The sequence below is a fragment of the Drosophila yakuba genome, chromosome 3R (assembly GCF_016746365.2).
Source record: "Drosophila yakuba strain Tai18E2 chromosome 3R, Prin_Dyak_Tai18E2_2.1, whole genome shotgun sequence".
In the NCBI taxonomy this organism is placed as follows: Eukaryota; Metazoa; Arthropoda; class Insecta; order Diptera; family Drosophilidae; genus Drosophila; species Drosophila yakuba.
Window position 1 is genome coordinate 23,230,366 of NC_052530.2, and position 18,791 is coordinate 23,249,156.

Below are 18,791 nucleotides of genomic sequence, written 5' to 3' on the forward strand. Positions count from 1 at the left end.
GTTGCAATTTGTGAGGGCCAGAGGGCGCTGTGTCTGCAGACAAGTTTGTATAACAGCGGCGACATTTTGGCAGACTGTTATACAAAAGGTATGTTACTTTAAATTTCTTTGAATTAGAGATGTACGCGTGATGCGTTTTCGACAAGCAATTAATCGTATAGAAGGGGTACACAAAAACCATCAGTTAAATTTGTTTATATAAATTGGTGGCCTAACACTTTCTGATAATCGGCTTATGATATTTGAATTTCTGCCATTTTTTTAACATAAGCAGATTATTCTCGTCCACACCTAGTCGAATTTCTCCTTAAAACTATAACCGCTTTAATGCCCAAAAAAAAGTGTGGATTAAAGCCAAACTTGGTTTGTGGCAATAAGCCAAAGGCAGGGCTCCAGCTACAAAAATATTTCCATGCCAAATTAACCCTATAAAGACTGATAACCAGTGCAGTTAATAAAATAAGTTATAATTAGCCATTCAAATAAATACAATTAATTTGAATCAAAAAATAAATAAATAAATAATAAATACTTTAAAGGCTGACCCAGATATAACTTGAAAGTGGGGCCTCTTTCAAAGGGTTAAGGCCCCTCCTGTGAGCCAGCATGCTGCGAATGTCTGTCTGTCTCTATGTCCGTTTGCACTTGGTCTATTATGGTTTGTTTTTGCCACTTTTCGTGGCCCCTTATCTGGGTAGCTTCCGCCATGGGGGGTGGCCGAAAAGGTAGGGGGCGTGGGGTGTTTATCAGGTTAAGGGGTTGGGTGAACTCTAGGGTCGAGTGGCCTGAAGTGCCCAGTGGCATACGAAATAGAAAGAAATGGGTTAATCAGCGCAATTAGGGTCAAAAACACGTAGTGACATCTACACATTCTACGCAGCGATGTGTGCAGCGTGAATCAAAATTGCGCATACGCCGGGTAAGCCCTGCCATTATTTCATTGCAATCGCCCGCTGAGTGTTTCGTGTGGGTCACACATGTGCTATTTTTTTTTTGTTTTTTACCTCATATGATTTTTCTGCTACATATGAGCACTATGATAGAACCAGAATATTGTTGCTGCGATTCTCTGCGCCGACGCAAAGCAGCGTTTCAATCTCTAAGCCGTCGACGTTTCGCTGGCTCTCCGGTTTTCTAACTACGCCTGTATGGGTGAGCGGTGTAATAACCACGGGCTATAAGATAAAAGCGCCGCGCTCAGTAAACTTTAGATTCGCGTCGACCGTCGACCGTCGAACAGGTCGCACTCCTGCGTGTTGTACTGTTTTCCTGCTCTTCTGTGGCTCCAGCAACAACGGTTGGTGTCTCTACAATTTTTTGTGTGTCAAGCACCTCGAGAGTGCAGCTTCAACCGAATTGAATCGCAAAAAAAAAAATAAGAACGCCAAATTTAACCCCGAAATCACGAGACAGCAACTACGCACTCAAAACAAGTGCCGAAAAAAAAGCATAGAGTGACACAAGTGTGTTAAGAACACACAGCCCAAAAGAATACGTACTCAAAGCCAAGAAAAAACAAGTTTCAAGTGCTCAACTGTGCACCATAAATAATGAGTTGCCAAAAATAATTCCCCAACGTCTTCGTGAATATTTGAATATATTTATATTTTGTTAAAACAAAAGTTTAAAGACTCAGGAAGAAATCATCATATATAATGATTATTTTCGATTATTAAGTATTCAGGATCTGAATGCAGGTTTTTTGAACTTAATAAATTCGTTTAATTACATACAGCTTTCGAATTTCTTATTCATTAGCATTTTATTGCACTTTTACTTGCTTTATTGACTTTGATTTTATTCAAAGGTTTTGGAGCTAGTGTCTTGACCGCTGTTGTTCCTACTCCCAGTTAACTCGAAGGGATCAATTGATGGGTCAATGTCACAGCAGCACGTGTTTGACTTTTTAGAGAAATCACAGCAAGTTAACAATTGCATTTAATTCAATTGGAGTGAATAGTTTTGTTGTTCTTCGATTCGGCAATTTTTTTGCACGTTTTCTCAACAGTTTCCTGTATTAAAAAGTCATCAAAACAATAAATTCAGTGATCTTTACTTGATCAATAACATATATTAGGCATTCACCTAACGCGGTAAAATGTCTGTTATATTTATCTATGTGGGCCCAATCAATATTCAGTTATCATACCAAAATATATGATAATCTTTAAAGTTCACTGACCCCATTTCCAATCATTTATATGCAACCAAAGAACCCAGAAAGTAGAACCACTTTTGCATAATTAAGAGTGGAGCTAAAAGAAGTCCAGAAAAATAAACTAGCAGGGAATTGCAATCTGGTTAATCCAGTATAGTGCCAGAATCTATGCAGGTTTTCTTCTTTACTCGCTTGGGATGTTCTGGTAGGACTACATCTATAAGGTTGTAAGTCATAGATACTCAGTTGCACCTTAAAAGTAATTAAGTGTTAAAGCTTGTTGTTTAATGGCTGGCTTATTTAACTAAATATTTAAACGTTGAACAAAAAGTATTATAGTATTATATTATAAGTGCAAAAACCAAAGTGATGGCGTGGGAATATCGTTGATGGGTATAATAAACAAACTTTGACAGCAACCGAGATTCTGAGTTGTATAGCCTTAGCCTTAAAAAGCAAACAGTAAACATTAGTTATTATATACATATATTTAAACAAACGCAGCAGTTGCTCTTAGTTCCTAGTAACTATTTAACTTTAACTTGTTACTAGTAACGGCACAATATTTATTCAGCACTTCATCAGCTGATCAACTACAGGTACTCCGATATCATTCAGTACCCCTGGCATCGGTTATAATCACAATTATCCACATATGCACATTTATCAGGTAGCCGGCGGGGCATAATGCCAATTGTGAGGAGAGTTTCAATCGGGTTTCATTGGCCCAGACCTTAATACGTGCCCGGCATAGCCATCCAAACATAATAAATAAAACAATTTGCATTAATTTGAAGTAAATCAGCGAAACCGCATAAACAGCAAAAAGTGCGGTGCGAATTATACAGTGGACATCAGTCAGCCATTGTATTTTGTTAAAAAAATTAATTGTTTATCATTAACTCAGTGAGAGAAAGCAAAACCTATGTATTCAAATGGGCACTGACGATTACAATTAAAGTAAAATAATACGAGATTTCTGTTAGTGGATACCCACTGTTTATGATTTGCCAAAGTGATTTCGTTAATTGCTTTACTTTGCTCTGCTCGAACGCCCCGCCAATAAGTGATTCACCCCCTTCCTCCGCCTTTTCCCACAGAATTGGTAATGAAGTGGTTTCTGCTGTTTGTGGCGGCCCTTGGCCTGGGATTAGCCACCGCCGACTCCATCGATGCCATCGACTCCAGCGAGACCACCGGGTCCACCTACAACTACTACCGCCTGCCCACATCGCTGCGCCCGCAGAAGTACCACCTCCGCATCCTCACACTGCTGGAAAATCCGGAGGACCTGCGCTTCTCCGGCTCCGTGAAGATACTGATTGAAGCCCTGGAAAACACCAGGAACATAACGCTGCACTCCAAGAATCTGACCATCGATGAGTCCCAGATCACTCTGCGCCAGATCGGCGGAGAGGGCAAGAAGGAGAACTGCGTTTCCTCCACGGCGGTGAATCCCTCCCACGACTTCTACATCCTCAACACCTGCCAGGAACTCCTGGCCGGCAACACCTACGAGTTGTACATGCCCTTCGCCGCCGACTTGAACCGCCAACTTGAGGGCTACTACCGCAGCTCCTACAAGGATCCCGTGGCCAATCTCACCAAGTGCGTCTGCATACTTTTGGAAGTCTGCAACTGATGCAAACTGATGGGTTACTTCCTATTGCAGATGGATCTCCGTTACCCAGTTTGAGCCCGCATCGGCCCGATTGGCATTTCCCTGCTTTGATGAGCCCGACTTCAAGGCTCCTTTCGTGGTCACCTTGGGATATCACAAGAAGTACACGGGTTTGAGCAACATGCCCGTGAAGGAAACCAAGCCACAGTTAGTTTCAAATAGCTGCTAGAACTTTTCACAGAATCTAAAGTAAGCTTGCTCTTTCAGTGAAACCCTCGCCGACTACATATGGTGCGAGTTCCAGGAGTCGGTGCCCATGTCCACCTACCTGATTGCCTACTCCGTGAACGATTTCTCGCACAAGCCCTCCACCCTGCCAAATAGCGCTCTATTCCGGACTTGGGCCAGGCCCAATGCCATCGATCAGTGCGATTATGCTGCGGAGTTCGGACCCAAAGTGCTGCAATACTACGAGCAGTTCTTCGGCATCAAGTTCCCGCTGCCCAAGATCGATCAGATTGCGGTGCCCGATTTCAGTGCCGGTGCCATGGAGAACTGGGGTCTGGTCACCTACCGGGAGATCGCCCTGCTCTACTCGGCGGCGCACTCCTCGCTGGCGGATAAGCAACGGGTGGCCAGCGTGGTGGCCCATGAGTTGGCCCACCAGTGGTTCGGCAACCTGGTCACCATGAAGTGGTGGACCGACCTGTGGCTCAACGAGGGCTTCGCCACATATGTGGCCAGCTTGGGTGTGGAGAATATCAATCCGGAATGGCGTTCCATGGAGCAGGAGTCGCTGTCCAATCTGCTGACCATTTTCCGTCGGGACGCCCTGGAGAGCAGCCATCCCATCTCGAGACCCATCCAAATGGTGTCGGAGATCTCGGAGAGCTTCGATCAGATCTCGTACCAAAAGGGCTCCACGGTGCTGCGAATGATGCATCTGTTCCTGGGCGAGGAGTCCTTCCGCTCTGGTCTGCAGTCCTATCTGCAGAAGTTCTCCTACAAGAATGCCGAGCAGGACAATCTCTGGGAGTCGCTGACCCAGGCAGCTCACAAGTACCGATCTCTGCCCAAGAGTTATGACATCAAGAGCATCATGGACTCCTGGACCCTGCAAACTGGGTAGGTGCTTGCCAGATAATCCCTCTTTAAGTTACCACTAAATTCCTACCTTATTTGCTACCAGCTACCCTGTGATCAACGTGACGCGAGACTACTCCGCCAGAACGGCGAAGCTCAACCAGGAGCGCTACCTCCTGAACACCCAGGTGTCCCGAGCTCATCGCGGCGGCTGCTGGTGGGTGCCACTGAGTTACACCACGCAGGCGGTGCAGGACTTCAACAACACGGCGCCCAAGGCTTGGATGGAGTGCGGCAAGAATGGCGAGAGCCTGCCCAAGACCATTCAGGATCTGCCAGGACCCGATCAGTGGGTGATCTTCAACACGCAGCTCTCGACGCTGTACAAGGTCAACTACGATGCCCAGAACTGGAAGCTGCTCATTGAGACCTTGACCAATGGAGATTTCCAGCGCATCCACGTGATCAACCGAGCTCAGTTGATCGACGATGCCCTATATCTGGCCTGGACCGGGGAACAGGACTACGAGATCGCCATGCGACTGATCGAGTATCTGCAGCGGGAGCGCGAGTATCTGCCCTGGAAGTCGGCCTTCGAGAATCTGAAGCGAGTGGGTCGCATTGTCCGCCAGACACCCGATTTCGAGTTCTTCAAGGTAGGTGCTGGTGTTCCAAAGTGTGTCCTACTGCTCTTCTACAACGTGCTACCCGTGTAATCTCATTCTCATTTGTATTTCGAAACGATCCTTTCAAAATTGCTCACACCTAACTCCATCTACACACCTAACTTGCCATGGGCAACCTGACACCACCGACAGTTGTTCTTTGTCGTAAGTCTGAGCGCGTCTCGAAAACCAGTTAAGATGCCCGGCACTGCTTTTAACTAAACCATTAACTTCTAATAATGATGAACATATGACATGTGCCGGGTATATAAACCTTAGAGTCCTTAGAGTATAATTGCATTATAGCACCTAATGTATATCTCTACTTGAACCCCACATACAGCGCTACATGAAGAAGCTGATCTTCCCGATCTACGAGCACCTGAATGGCATCAACGACACATTCAGCTCGATTCCGCAGCAGGATCAGGTGCTGCTGAAGACGATGGTGGTCAACTGGGCGTGTCAGTACCAGGTGGGCGATTGTGTGCCCCAGGCGTTGGCCTACTACCGCAACTGGAGATCGGAGGCCAATCCCGACGAGAAGAACCCGGTTCCGATCAACGTTCGCAGCACTGTTTACTGCACCTCCATAAAGCACGGATCCGATTCGGATTGGGAGTTCCTGTGGACGCGGTACAAGAGATCCAATGTGGCCGCTGAGAAGCGCACCATTTTGACTGCTCTGGGTTGCTCGAGGGAGGTGTGGGTGCTGCAGCGCTATCTGGAGCTGACCTTTGACCCCAAGGAGGCTATTCGCAAGCAGGACTCGATGTGGGCCTTCCAGGCGGTGGCCTTCAATGAGGTGGGCTTCCTGCTGGCCAAGAAGTATTTCATGGACAACGTCGACTTCATCTACAAGTTGTAAGTTTTCCTCCTTGAGTTGCGATAAAAGTTCGGCTAAGAGTTTCCTTTTTTTCAGCTATCATCCGCTGACCAAGGACATGTCACGCCTCCTCTCGCCGCTTTCCGAGCAGGTCATCACGCTGAGCGACTTCAACGAGTTCAAGGACTTCGTAAACAACTCCCGACAGTCGCTGAAGGGACTGGAACAGGCCATCCAGCAGACCCTGGAGATCATGCTCACCAATGTGCAGTGGAAGGAGCGGAACTACCACCAGATGTCCCGCTCCATCCAGCAGCTCCTCTAGATTACTCAATTCCCACTTCCCAGTTCCCTGTTCCCTGTCCAGCTTCTCATCAGCTCACCAAGCTCAGCAGGAATATTATGAATGTTTAAAGTCGCTTAAATAAACAATTTAATACTCCCGTATTCGTGTATCTCAAGATGGAAGTCTTTTAATTTCTGAAAAAAAAGGTGAAAGGCTCTTAAAAATATTATCTAATAACCAGTTGTAAAGGTTAAATCCATTTTCTACGGCTAGAGGCAAGTTAAAATTAAATTTGTTTCGTACTTTTTGCAAAATGATTGAGGACGCACATAGTATGCATTGCAAAGAATTTTAAACTAAATATTTTTAATGAAAAATACAAGCTTGTTATATGCTTCAACAGGATATGTTCTTATATTTCTTCAAATATACAATTTAAAACCATTGGCTTTCTACTGCGAGCATTGGGCTCTAAAATGACGTATACGCCCGGTAAGCCCCACTTTGTTTCGCAGCTGATACTGATTCTCTGCGCTCCTAATTTTCCAATTTAGTTTCGCTCTGCGAAATAGTAGACTCAGTTCGATCGTCGAACTAGACGCATTCGGTCACTATCCTCGGTTGAGTTCAGTAGTGCCACTTGTGGCTATCGGTTTGCCTATTAGTTCCCTTGTCTTTTTTCTAAGTAAACGAATTTGTTACCAAATCGTGAAACACGTTCTAAATATAATGCCAAATAACTAAAGTGACTCTATTGTGTGTCTGAGAATAGTTGAACTTTGTTCTGAGACTTTGTTTGTGTTTGAGTAGTTTCTAATAATTTATCACAGTTTGGTGTGAACTACTAGAAATATAGATAAAATGGCAAAACATACATACATACATATATGCACAAAAAAGAACTCTAAAAATAATTAGTTTCTTTGTTTTGAAATTGCTTAAAGGTTACATATTTTACAAGTTCGATTTGTTTACATTGCGAATAATCAATTACCCCTATAATTTCTGATTAAAATTCCGGTTCATGACATCGACAGATGTGAGAGATCCGCTGGTGATAGTGATTTTTGATAAGCCATGAATGAAAAATAGATTTCACGCCAGCTTTATAAAATGAGAACACTATGTGTATAACTGAAAATTAACAACTCTTTTCTTCGTCGAGCTAAAGATACTTTCTTAACTGAATGTTAACTGTATCAGGTCATTGCACCCAAAGTTCTAGAGATTTGAATAAGTATTTTGATCAGAACATTGGAAATATTGGTCCGAACATGGAATGTCATACCTCGTTGAGTTCGTAATTTAATTTCCAATCGAACTGTTTTTACAAAAAAATATTAAATTTTTTTCACATTTTGTTGAAATTTTTGATGATGATTTTTGAATGTAATTTTGTATTCCTCAGTGTCGGCCATGAAGTGTTTTCTCTGGGTCGTTCTGGTTATTAGCCTGGATTTATCTTCGGCGAACTCGATTTCTAGCTATAACCACTATCGACTGCCAACTGCCCTAAGACCTCAAAAGTATTACTTGCGTATCCTGACACTGTTGGAAAATCCGGATGATCTCCGCTTCGCCGGCAGTGTGCAAATCGTCATTGAAGCACTGGAGAACACAAGGAACATCACGCTGCACTCCAAGAACCTGACCATCGATGAGTCCCAGATCACCCTGCGCCACATTAGTGGGTCGGGAAGTAAGGATAATTGTGTGTCCTCCACATCCGTTAATCCCACCCACGACTACTATATTCTCCACACCTGTCGGGAACTTCTGGCCGGCAATGTGTACAAACTGTGCCTTCCATTCTCTGCCGAGCTCAACCGTCAACTCTTTGGTTACTACCGCAGTTCCTACAAGGATCCTGTGACCAACACGACACGGTGCGTTGCCATCCTTCAAGCGGAACTTCATCCATCAGATAACTAGATCTTCCTTATTTCAGTTGGCTGTCTGCTACGCAATTCGAGCCAGCCGCCGCTCGAAAGGCATTCCCCTGCTTCGATGAGCCAGGCTTTAAGGCATCCTTTGTGGTCACTTTGGGTTATCACAAGCAGTTCACAGGACTCAGCAATATGCCCGTGAAGGAAATCGAGACACAGTAGGTTCTCTTCCCCATTTCTTTATTTATTTTACTAATTTGGTATTATTTCCTGCGAGCAGCGAAAGCCTTCCAAACTACGTATGGTGCGAGTTCGAGCAGTCGGTGCCGATGTCCACCTACCTGGTGGCATATTCGGTCAATGATTTCTCCTTTAAGCCATCCACTCTGCCAAATGGAGCTCTATTCCGGACTTGGGCCAGACCCAATGCCATCGATCAGTGCGATTATGCCGCGGAGTTCGGACCCAAAGTGCTGCAATACTACGAGCAGTTCTTCGGCATCAAGTTCCCGCTGCCCAAGATCGATCAGATTGCCTTGCCCGATTTCAGTGCCGGTGCCATGGAGAACTGGGGTCTGGTGACCTACAGAGAAACCACACTTCTCTACTCGCCAACCCACTCTTCACTGTCGGACCAACAGAACCTGGCGAATGTAATTGCCCATGAGTTGGCCCATCAATGGTTCGGTAATCTGGTGACGATGAAGTGGTGGACTGACCTTTGGCTGAACGAGGGATTCGCCACCTATGTGGCCGGCCTGGGAGTCCAGCAATTCCATCCGGAGTGGCACTCAAGGGATAAGGGTATTTTGACCGCTCTGATCACCTCCTTTCGCCTGGACTCGCTGGTGAGCAGCCATCCCATTTCGAGGCCCATTCAAATGGTGACGGAGATCGAGGAGAGCTTTGATGCAATCTCCTACCAAAAGGGATCTGCAGTGCTGCGGATGATGCATTTGTTCATGGGGGAAGAGTCGTTCCGATCCGGACTAAAGGAGTATCTTCAGCTTCACGCCTATAAGAACGCTGAACAGGATAATCTTTGGGAGTCACTCACCTCAGCAGCCCACCAAAGTGGAGCTCTTGACGGGCACCTTTACATAAAGACCATCATGGACTCGTGGACTCTGCAAACCGGGTAAGTCCACACTAGAGTTCATATCCTTTCCGATATCTTCAACTGCCTCACTCAGATATCCTGTGCTCAATATTACCCGTGACTATTCGGCCGGAACCGCTATGCTTACCCAGGAACGTTACTTGCGCAATTCCCAGATACCCCGAGCCGAACGCGTTGGCTGCTGGTGGGTGCCACTGAGCTATACCACCCAGGTGGAAAAGCACTTCAACAACACGGGACCTAGGGCATGGATGGAGTGCAGCAATACTGGCGAAAGTGTGCCCACAACTATTGATCTTCTTCCTGGACCCGAAGAATGGCTGATCTTTAATATTCAGCTGTCGACCCCTTACAAAGCCAACTACGATGCCAGAAACTGGAAGCTTTTGATTGATACTTTGAACAGCGGGGAGTTCCAGAGCATTCACGTGATCAATAGGGCCCAGCTCATAGACGATGTCCTGTACTTCGCCTGGACAGGAGAGCAGGACTACGACACCGCTCTGCAACTGACCAACTATCTGCAGAGGGAGCGGGATCTTATTCCTTGGAAAGCGGCCCTGGACAACTTGAAGTTGCTGAACCGCCTCCTACGACAAACTTCCAACTTTGGTTCATTCAAAGTATGTTTAAGATCTATTGTAAGATGACTAACCTCTTCAATGCAATGCTTTATTTCCAGCGATACATGAAGAAGCTTCTTACCCCGATCTATGAGCACCTCAACGGAATGAACGACACGTTCAGTTCGATTACTCAGCAGGATCACGTCCTTTTGAAGACAATGGTGGTCAATGTGGCCTGTCAGTACCAGGTGGGGGATTGTGTGCCCCAGGCGTTGGCCTACTACCGCCACTGGAGATCGGAGGCCAATCCCGACGAGAACAACCCGGTGCCAATAAACCTTCGCAGCACAGTGTACTGCACAGCACTAGGACAAGGCAGCGAAGAGGATTGGGACTTCCTGTGGTCGCGGTACAAGAAATCGAACGTGGGCTCCGACAGGCAGACCATCTTAAGTACTTTGGGCTGTTCGAAGGCGGTTTGGATACTGCAGCGCTACATGGAAAAGGCCTTCAGTCCCAAGAGCGGCATTCGCAAGCAGGACTCAGCGCTCTGCTTCCAGGCGGTGGCCTCCGGACAAGTGGGCTTCCTGCTGGCCAAGCAATACATGATGGAAAATATTGAGTTTATCTACAAGTAGTAAGTGTAACTATTGGGAGTGAAATGTGATTATATGGTGATTATGTTTTCGTTTTAGCTATTATCCACAGATAAGAGCCTTGTCGAGTCTGCTTCTGCCATTTTCCGAGCAAGTTAGTACAATGAGTGATCTGAATAAGTTCAGGTCCTTTGCCAACGACTCACGGCACTTCCTGAAGGGCATTCGTCAGGCGATGCAGCAGAGCCTGGAGACGATGCTCACCAATGTGCAGTGGATGGATCGGAACTATCAGCACTTCTCCCGGACTATACAGCACCATCTGTAATGATCATTTTTGAGAAAAGTATAGAAAAAGCTCTCGAATGAGCTTAGAGCCTCCTGAATAGAGCACTTAATGTTATAGTATTATAAGTGATTGGAAATACAAAACAAGAGAAATCGCTTTAGTTGAGTTTCTCGACTTTCAAATACCCATTACTCAGATAGTGGGGTCGAATATGGAAGGAATGTCGGTAGAAATTGGGAAAGAAATATTAAAATAAAAACCAAGAGGGACCGTGTAAAGACCATTAAATACTATTTTGGCCTAAAAAGTTAATAAAATTGAACTTCTTCTCAAAAACGAAAAGAAACATATATACCCAATGTTAATTGCTTTATATTCTCTCTTGAAGTAGTAAGCTTTTTGTATTATTAAATTTATGTATATTATTCTTGATCTTAAAGTGAGCCGCATTCAGTCTTCGACTTCATCGCGTTCAGAGGTGCGGCAAATAATTCCGGAAAGAGTGATAGCTGAAAGCAGATCCACACAAGTAGTTTATAGGTTCATTGGATTTGTTAATTGATAAGAATGATTTTTATTGAATGTGTGGATCGGTGACGTACTCGTATATTTAATTTTCTGTGGTGCTGATATCGATCTCATTATCAGGATCGAAAATGAATTGGCTTCCCATATTAGTGGCTGCTTTCTGGCTTCTGGGCCTAGTGGAATCGGAGTCCAGCTATGACTACTACAGACTGCCGACTGCTCTGCGTCCCCAAAAGTATGATTTGCGTATTCTAACTCTACTGGAGCATCCAGAGAATCTCCGCTTTAGCGGCACTGCAAAAATTGTAATTGAGGTTCTGCAAAACACCAACAATATAACGCTTCACGCGAAGAATCTGCACATAAATGAGTCCCAAATTGTGCTTAAGGAAATAAGCGTTGAGGGAAACACGGATATCTGTATTTCCTCCACCGAAGTGAATTCCATCCACGACTTCTATATCCTTAACACCTGTAAAGAGCTATTGACGGGTCGTGTCTATGAGCTGAGCTTACCCTTTTCAGCTGAGTTAAACACACAACTTGAGGGCTACTACCGCAGCTCCTACGTGGATCCTGTGACCAATGAGACGAGGTATGTGCATACATATCATATGATTGTTTCAACATTTAAGGAAGCACTTCCAGATGGATCTCCATTACGCAGTTCGCCCCAGCGTCAGCACGATCGGCATTCCCCTGTTTTGATGAGCCGGCATATAAAGCGCCGTTCCTTGTGACTTTGGGTTATCATAAAAACTACACAGGCCTAAGCAATATGCCAGTAAAGGAAACAAAGGCACAGTAATGATTACAATTTGTACCTCCTCTCATTGAAATACTTGCTAGTAATCTCTTCTTGCAGTGAATCACTTTCCGATTTCGTATGGACGGAGTTTCAGGAGTCGGTGCCCATGTCCACCTACTTGGTTGCCTATTCCGTCAACGATTTCTCCAGCAAGCCATCCACTTTACCAAATGGACCCCAGTTCCGAACCTGGGCACGTGCGAATGCCATCGATCAGTGCGATTATGCGGCTGAGTTTGGCCCCAAAGTTTTGCAATTCTATGATGAGTTCTTCGGCATCAAGTTCCCACTGCCCAAGATCGATCAGTTTGCCGCTCCGGACTTGAGTTACAATGCCATGGAGAACTGGGGATTGGTGACCTACAGAGAGTCCAGACTCCTCTACTCAGCTAGTCACTCCTCTGTGGCGGACAAACAGGAATTGACATATGTAGTGGCCCACGAGTTGGCTCATCAATGGTTCGGCAATCTGGTCACCATGAAGTGGTGGACAGATCTTTGGCTAAACGAGGGATTCGCCACCTATGTGGGCAGTTTGGGTGTGGACAACATCCATCCCGATTGGCACTCGAGGGACAGACGCTCCCTATCTTCTCTGATGACATCCTTCCATCTCGATGCTTTGGTGAGCAGTCATCCCATTTCGAGACCCATTGAAATGGTCTCGCAAATTACTGAGAGCTTCGATGAGATCTCGTACGAGAAAGGATCTTCAGTTCTGCGCATGATGCACTTGTTTCTGGAGGATGAGGCCTTCCGGAACGGACTTAAGTCGTATCTACAGATGTACGCCTACAAGAATGCCGAACAGGACAATCTGTGGGAGTCACTCACCCAAGCTGCCCATAAGACTGGTTCTCTACCAAAGGACTACGACATCAAGACCATCATGGACTCGTGGACTCTCCAAGCCGGGTAGGTCTTCACTACAATCCTTCACTTCTGCGGCATTTGACTTGCAATTCATCGTGCAGTTACCCAGTGGTTAATGTCACTCGAAACTATGAGGGAGGATCCGCGACGCTCAGCCAAGAACGATACATCCGGAATACCGATATAAACAGAAGCGACTACGGATGCTGGTGGGTGCCACTGAGCTATTTCACCCAGGGGGAAAAGGACTTCAACAACACGGCACCGAAGGCGTGGATGCAGTGCAGCAAAACTGGCGAAAGTGTGCCCAAAACTATTGATCTTCTACATCGACCCAAAGAATGGCTGATCCTAAACATTCAGCTGTCGACCCCCTACAAAGTCAACTACGACGCTAGAAACTGGAAGCTTTTGATTGATACTTTGAACAGCGGGGAGTTCCAGAGCATTCACGTGATCAACAGGGCCCAGCTCATAGACGATGTCCTGTACTTCGCCTGGACAGGAGAGCAGGACTACGACACCGCTCTGCAAGTGACCAACTATCTGCAGAGGGAGCGGGATCTTATTCCTTGGAAAGCGGCCCTGGACAACTTGAAGTTGCTGAACCGCCTCTTACGACAAACTTCCAACTTTGGTTCATTCAAAGTATGTTTAAGATCTATTGTAAGATGATTAACCTCTCAAATGCAATCCTGAATTTTCAGCGCTACATGAAGAAGCTTCTTACCCCGATCTATGAGCACCTCAACGGCATGAACGACACGTTCAGTTCGATTACTCAGCAGGATCACGTCCTTTTGAAGACAATGGTGGTCAATGTGGCCTGTCAGTACCAGGTGGGGGATTGTGTATCCCAGGCGTTGGCCTACTACCGCCACTGGAGATCGGAGGCCAATCCCGACGAGAACAACCCGGTGCCAATAAACCTTCGCAGCACAGTGTACTGCACAGCACTAGGACAAGGCAGCGAAGAGGATTGGGACTTCCTGTGGTCGCGGTTCGAGAAATCGAATGTGGGCTCCGAGAAACAGACCATTATAGGTTCCCTGGGTTGTTCAAAGGAAGTATGGATCTTACAGCGTTTCCTGGAGAGGGCCTTCGATCCCAAGGGAGCCATTCGTAAGCAGGATTCTTTGTTGAGCTTCCAAGCAGTGGTCTCTGGCGAACAGGGTTTCCCACTGGCCAAGAACTATCTGATGGAGAATGTTGACTTTATGGCTGCATAGTAAGTAGAAACGAAGTGGTTTAGAAAGGGGTTGATACCAAATAATTCTGGATGTTCAGCTATTATCCACAGACAAGAAGCATGGCGCGACTTTTGCCCCCACTGTGCGAACAAATTGCTACTACAAATGCCCTAAATGAGTTCAGGGCGTTCGTTAACAAATCGCAGCAGTCGCTCAAGGGAGTCCAACAGGCAATCCAGCAAAGTCTGGAGACAATGGTTACCAATGTCCAGTGGATGGATCGAAACTATCCCCAGATTTTGAGCTCCCTCCAGCGAAACTTGTAGTTCTTAAATATACAACCGCATTTTGTTGTAATATATAAATAAATAAACCAATTCTCTGCTCTGCCACGAAATCAATTATTTATAAGAAAGAGAACAGAACACTCCATTAAGTTCTATAAACTGAGAACTAAATTGTTTTACTCACTTTAATCTCTCTTTGAGTAACGCGCTCAGAAATCGTTACTATATGTTCGAGTAGATCTTCAAATTAGCATCATTCGATTTGTGGACTTCGTTGTGTTCGGATGTGCTGTCAGTTATTCTCGGTGTATTGCTAGATTTAATCGTAGTTTTGGGGCACAAAATTCAACAATTAAATCAGAAAGATAATGATTAGACCATTATCAAATCTGTTTTGGTGCTAGGAATAAGAAACGCATTGTTTTGTTGGGGAATGCAGTTAAAAACATATTTATATACTTACTTTACTGCAGATATAGAAAAGCTGTTCTATCGGAGAGTTTGCCTAATATAATCTGTTCCGGTTTTGACACAAGTAATAAATAGCAATGCACAGAAAAGAAATAAAATATTTTAAATAAAACATTTTTGATAAGAATCATTTTTATTTAAAGACCACGCGAAACTGAACATTATATTATACAAGAACTTTCCAAGAGGTAACTAATTCCAGTGTGGGCCTAACTTTTTTTTACAGAATCAGAATGAAGTGGTTTGTGTTAATGGTAATAGCCCTTGGCTTGGGCTTGGCCACGACTAGTTCCACCTATAATCACTATCGCCTGCCGACATCTCTTCGACCTCTCAAGTATCACCTGCGAGTCCTTACCCACCTGGAAAATGCGGAAAATTTTCGCTTTGGCGGAAATGTGAAAATCGAAATCCAAATCCTGGAAAACACCAACAACATAACTTTGCATTCCAAGGAACTGACGATCGATGAGACGAAGACCACTCTGCGCCAAATGAGCGGAGAGGATTCAAAAGATAACTGCGTGTTCTCCACAGAAGTAAATACCGCCAACGACTTCTACATCCTTCACTCCTGCAAAGAACTTTTGGCTGGCCATGTCTATGAGCTAAGTTTGCAATTTTCGAGCATATTGCTAGACCGATTGGATGGATACTACCGAAGTTCCTATGTGGATCCTGTGGCCAACGAGACTAGGTGTGATATTAATCCTTAGATATTTAGTTAGATATTTAATCCTTATATCTTTCTGCAGATGGATATCCATTACCCATTTTGAACCTGCCTCCGCGCGTCTGGCATTTCCCTGTTTCGATGAACCTGGCTACAAGGCACCTTTCTCGATCACACTGGAATATCACAAGAAGTTCACCGGAGTCAGTAATATGCCTGTAAAGGAAACCAAGCCACAGTACATTTTACTCTAGGTTTGCTCTTAAACTGTGATAAATTAGTGACTACTTTTCAGTGAATCCCTTACCGATTACGTATGTACCGAGTTCCAGGAGTCGTTGCCAATCTCCACCTATCTGGTGGCCTATTCCGTCAATGATTTCTCCCACAAGCCATCTACTCTACCCAATGGAACTCTTTTCCGCACCTGGGCGAGGCCAAATGCGATCGATCAGTGTGATTATGCCGCGGAGTTTGGGCCCAAAGTACTCAAATACTACGAGGAGTTGTTCGGCATCAAGTTCCCGCTGCCCAAGATCGATCAGATTGCGGTGCCTGACTTCAATATTGGAGCCATGGAAAACTGGGGCTTGGTGACGTATAGGGAAACTGCACTTTTATACTCAGCTGAATTCTCCTCCCTGAAGGACAAACAGGAACTCGCGAATGTGGTAGCTCATGAGTTGGCCCACCAGTGGTTCGGCAACCTGGTCACCATGAAGTGGTGGACCGACCTGTGGCTAAAGGAGGGAGTAGCCACCTACCTGGCTACTTTGTGCGTGGAGAATATCCATCCTGAATGGCGTTCCATGGAGCTGGAATCACTGGTCAACTTGCTATCCATTTTCCGAAAGGACTCTTTGGAGAGCAGTCATCCCATATCGAGGCCCGTTGGGAAGGTTTCGCAGATCTCCGAAAGCTTCGATGAGATCTCATACGATAAAGGATCATCTGTGCTTCGAATGATGCTTTTGTTCCTGGGGGAGGAGGCATTCCGAAGCGGACTCAAATCATACTTAAATAAATATGCCTACAAGAATGCCGAACAGGACAATCTTTGGGAGTCACTCACCCAAGCTGCCCATAAGACTGGTTCCCTACCAAAGGAGTACGACATCAAGACCATCATGGACTCGTGGACTCTGCAAACAGGGTAAGTTTTAGGAAAATATAACTATATATTACATATATATAACACAATCCATTCGTTAGTTATCCGGTGATTAATGTGACACGCAACTACACAACAAGGACCGCCAAACTCAGCCAGGAGCGCTACCTCCTGAATACAGATTTATCTAGGACACACAAAGGATGCTGGTGGGTGCCACTTAGCTATACAAGTCAGGCGGAAAAGGACTTCAACAACACGGCGCCCAAGGAGTGGATGGAGTGCACCGAGACTGGTGAAAGTGTTCCCAAAACCATTCAGGATCTGCCAGGACCCGATCAATGGGTAATCTTTAACAACCAACTGTCGGCGCCGTATAAGGTGAACTACGATGCCCAGAACTGGAAACTTCTGATCGAGACTTTGAACAGCGAGGAGTATCAGTCCATCCATGTGGTCAACAGGGCTCAGCTCATAGACGATGTCCTGTACTTTGCCTGGACAGGGGAGCAGGACTACGAGATCGCTTTGCAGGTGATCAGCTATTTGCAGAGGGAACGTGAGCTTCTTCCCTGGAAATCGGTCTTCGAAAATCTAAAGCTGGTGAATCGTATTGTCCGACAGACCCCAAGCTTCGGCTTCTTTAAGGTAGGCCTCTCCAGAAATAGCGGGTCATGCAGTTCTAAAGGTTTCCTTCTCCTCAGAGCTTTTTGAAAAAGATCATTACACCTGTATATGAGCACCTGAATGGCATCAACGACACGTTCAGCTCGATTCCGCAGCAGGATCAGGTGCTGCTGAAGACGATGGTGGTCAACTGGGCGTGTCAGTACCAGGTGGGCGATTGTGTGCCCCAGGCGTTGGCCTACTACCGCAACTGGAGATCGGAGGCCAATCCCGACGAGAAGAACCCGGTTCCGATCAACGTTCGCAGCACTGTTTACTGCACCTCCATAAAGCACGGATCCGATTCGGATTGGGAGTTCCTGTGGACGCGGTACAAGAGATCCAATGTGGCCGCTGAGAAGCGCACCATTTTGACTGCTCTGGGTTGCTCGAGGGAGGTGTGGGTGCTGCGGCGCTATCTGGAGCTGATCTTCGATGGGAAGGAAGGTATTCGCAAGGGGGATTCGAAGTGGGCCTTCCAGGCAGTGGCCAAAACGGAGGTCGGTTTCGTGCTGGCCAAAAAGTACTTCATGGACAACATTGAGTCTATAAGCGCTTAGTAAGTATAAACTAGAAAGTATAGCGCTTAAAGAGGAGGTTTCATATACATATATACTAATTGTTACTTTCAGCTACAATCAGCTTCTTAAGAGCATTCCCCGACTTCTGGAGCCACTTCAAAAGCAAATTTATACTCGTAAGGACTACGAGGAGTTCAAGACATTTTTGGCCGATTCGCAGGAGTTCCTCAAGGGTTCGGCGGAGGCGATTCAACAGACTTTGGAGATAATACTGACCAATGTGCAGTGGCAGGAGCGAAACTATGATCAGTTCACCCGGGCAATCAAGCATCTCCTGTAGACTTTCTACTCAATTCAGCCTCTCTCGAGTTATTAAAGAAATTGTATACCTCTTATCATACTCAATAAAATAGGAAGTAGCAAAAAATGGTGCATGATTAATTATATTTCCTAGACAGCCAGTCGTTGAGCGATTGGGGCTTTTTGTTATAGAGATTTCAAAACTCTCGTGTAATCTCTATTTGTTTTACCTCTCGCAAACCAACGTGCTCGGAATTCTTTTTATTT

At 45.5% G+C, this 18,791-nt stretch overlaps 4 protein-coding genes across 10 annotated transcripts; all 4 read left to right on the plus strand.

Moving 5' to 3' along the window:
• The first annotated feature begins 1,164 nt into the window (after window positions 1-1,164).
• On the plus strand, window positions 1,165-6,814 carry LOC6538064 (aminopeptidase Ey). 2 transcript variants are annotated; one of them, XM_015193146.2, is made up of 8 exons: window positions 1,165-1,297; window positions 3,259-3,766; window positions 3,831-3,986; window positions 4,047-4,904; window positions 4,969-5,518; window positions 5,681-5,692; window positions 5,871-6,391; window positions 6,450-6,814. In XM_015193146.2, the coding sequence occupies exons 2-8, from the start codon at window positions 3,267-3,269 to the stop codon at window positions 6,676-6,678; spliced, it is 2,826 nt and encodes a 941-aa protein (XP_015048632.1). In that variant the 5' UTR covers window positions 1,165-1,297; window positions 3,259-3,266; the 3' UTR covers window positions 6,679-6,814. The 2 variants fall into 2 exon arrangements, with proteins under 2 accessions (XP_015048632.1, XP_015048634.1); XM_015193148.2 differs by lacking the exon at window positions 5,681-5,692.
• A 203-nt stretch (window positions 6,815-7,017) lies between these two features.
• Window positions 7,018-11,278, plus strand: LOC6538065 (aminopeptidase Ey). Of its 5 annotated transcripts, none has more exons than XM_002098564.4 (7): window positions 7,018-7,131; window positions 8,048-8,525; window positions 8,588-8,743; window positions 8,806-9,663; window positions 9,719-10,268; window positions 10,328-10,848; window positions 10,907-11,278. In XM_002098564.4, exons 1-7 carry the CDS (start codon window positions 7,116-7,118, stop codon window positions 11,133-11,135), a joined length of 2,808 nt encoding a protein of 935 aa, XP_002098600.1. In that variant the 5' UTR covers window positions 7,018-7,115; the 3' UTR covers window positions 11,136-11,278. The 5 variants fall into 5 exon arrangements, with proteins under 5 accessions (XP_002098600.1, XP_015048637.1, XP_039231306.1 ...); XM_015193151.3 differs by lacking the exon at window positions 7,018-7,131 and adding an exon at window positions 7,221-7,324; XM_039375372.2 differs by lacking the exon at window positions 7,018-7,131 and adding an exon at window positions 7,223-7,291.
• A 250-nt stretch (window positions 11,279-11,528) lies between these two features.
• LOC6538066 (aminopeptidase Ey) lies at window positions 11,529-14,892 on the plus strand. The gene is made up of 7 exons (XM_039375373.1): window positions 11,529-11,574; window positions 11,745-12,219; window positions 12,273-12,428; window positions 12,490-13,347; window positions 13,407-13,953; window positions 14,013-14,533; window positions 14,593-14,892. Exons 2-7 carry the CDS (start codon window positions 11,753-11,755, stop codon window positions 14,819-14,821), a joined length of 2,778 nt encoding a protein of 925 aa, XP_039231307.1. The 5' UTR covers window positions 11,529-11,574; window positions 11,745-11,752; the 3' UTR covers window positions 14,822-14,892.
• A 140-nt stretch (window positions 14,893-15,032) lies between these two features.
• Window positions 15,033-18,651, plus strand: LOC6538067 (aminopeptidase N). Of its 2 annotated transcripts, none has more exons than XM_002098566.3 (7): window positions 15,033-15,073; window positions 15,480-15,950; window positions 16,009-16,164; window positions 16,222-17,079; window positions 17,139-17,685; window positions 17,742-18,262; window positions 18,336-18,651. In XM_002098566.3, exons 2-7 carry the CDS (start codon window positions 15,487-15,489, stop codon window positions 18,562-18,564), a joined length of 2,775 nt encoding a protein of 924 aa, XP_002098602.1. In that variant the 5' UTR covers window positions 15,033-15,073; window positions 15,480-15,486; the 3' UTR covers window positions 18,565-18,651. The 2 variants fall into 2 exon arrangements, with proteins under 2 accessions (XP_002098602.1, XP_039232461.1); XM_039376527.1 differs by lacking the exon at window positions 15,033-15,073 and adding an exon at window positions 15,303-15,317.
• Window positions 18,652-18,791: the final 140 nt, after the last annotated feature.

What these genes read in the sequence shown, in the direction of transcription:
- LOC6538064 (XM_015193146.2), top strand. Translation starts at nt 3,267, where the DNA reads ATGAAGTGGTTTCTGCTGTTTGTGGCGGCCCTTGGCCTGGGATTAGCC. An exon ending in CCCGTGGCCAATCTCACCAA is followed by an intron (nt 3,767 to 3,830) that starts GTGCGTCTGCAT and finishes TTCCTATTGCAG; the next exon opens with ATGGATCTCCGTTACCCAGT. An exon ending in GTGAAGGAAACCAAGCCACA is followed by an intron (nt 3,987 to 4,046) that starts GTTAGTTTCAAA and finishes TTGCTCTTTCAG; the next exon opens with TGAAACCCTCGCCGACTACA.
- LOC6538065 (XM_002098564.4), top strand. An exon ending in CCTGTGACCAACACGACACG is followed by an intron (nt 8,526 to 8,587) that starts GTGCGTTGCCAT and finishes TCCTTATTTCAG; the next exon opens with TTGGCTGTCTGCTACGCAAT. An exon ending in CCAACTTTGGTTCATTCAAA is followed by an intron (nt 10,269 to 10,327) that starts GTATGTTTAAGA and finishes CTTTATTTCCAG; the next exon opens with CGATACATGAAGAAGCTTCT.
- LOC6538066 (XM_039375373.1), top strand. Translation starts at nt 11,753, where the DNA reads ATGAATTGGCTTCCCATATTAGTGGCTGCTTTCTGGCTTCTGGGCCTA. An exon ending in GTAAAGGAAACAAAGGCACA is followed by an intron (nt 12,429 to 12,489) that starts GTAATGATTACA and finishes CTCTTCTTGCAG; the next exon opens with TGAATCACTTTCCGATTTCG. An exon ending in CCAACTTTGGTTCATTCAAA is followed by an intron (nt 13,954 to 14,012) that starts GTATGTTTAAGA and finishes CTGAATTTTCAG; the next exon opens with CGCTACATGAAGAAGCTTCT.
- LOC6538067 (XM_002098566.3), top strand. Translation starts at nt 15,487, where the DNA reads ATGAAGTGGTTTGTGTTAATGGTAATAGCCCTTGGCTTGGGCTTGGCC. An exon ending in CCTGTGGCCAACGAGACTAG is followed by an intron (nt 15,951 to 16,008) that starts GTGTGATATTAA and finishes ATCTTTCTGCAG; the next exon opens with ATGGATATCCATTACCCATT. An exon ending in TCGTGGACTCTGCAAACAGG is followed by an intron (nt 17,080 to 17,138) that starts GTAAGTTTTAGG and finishes TCCATTCGTTAG; the next exon opens with TTATCCGGTGATTAATGTGA.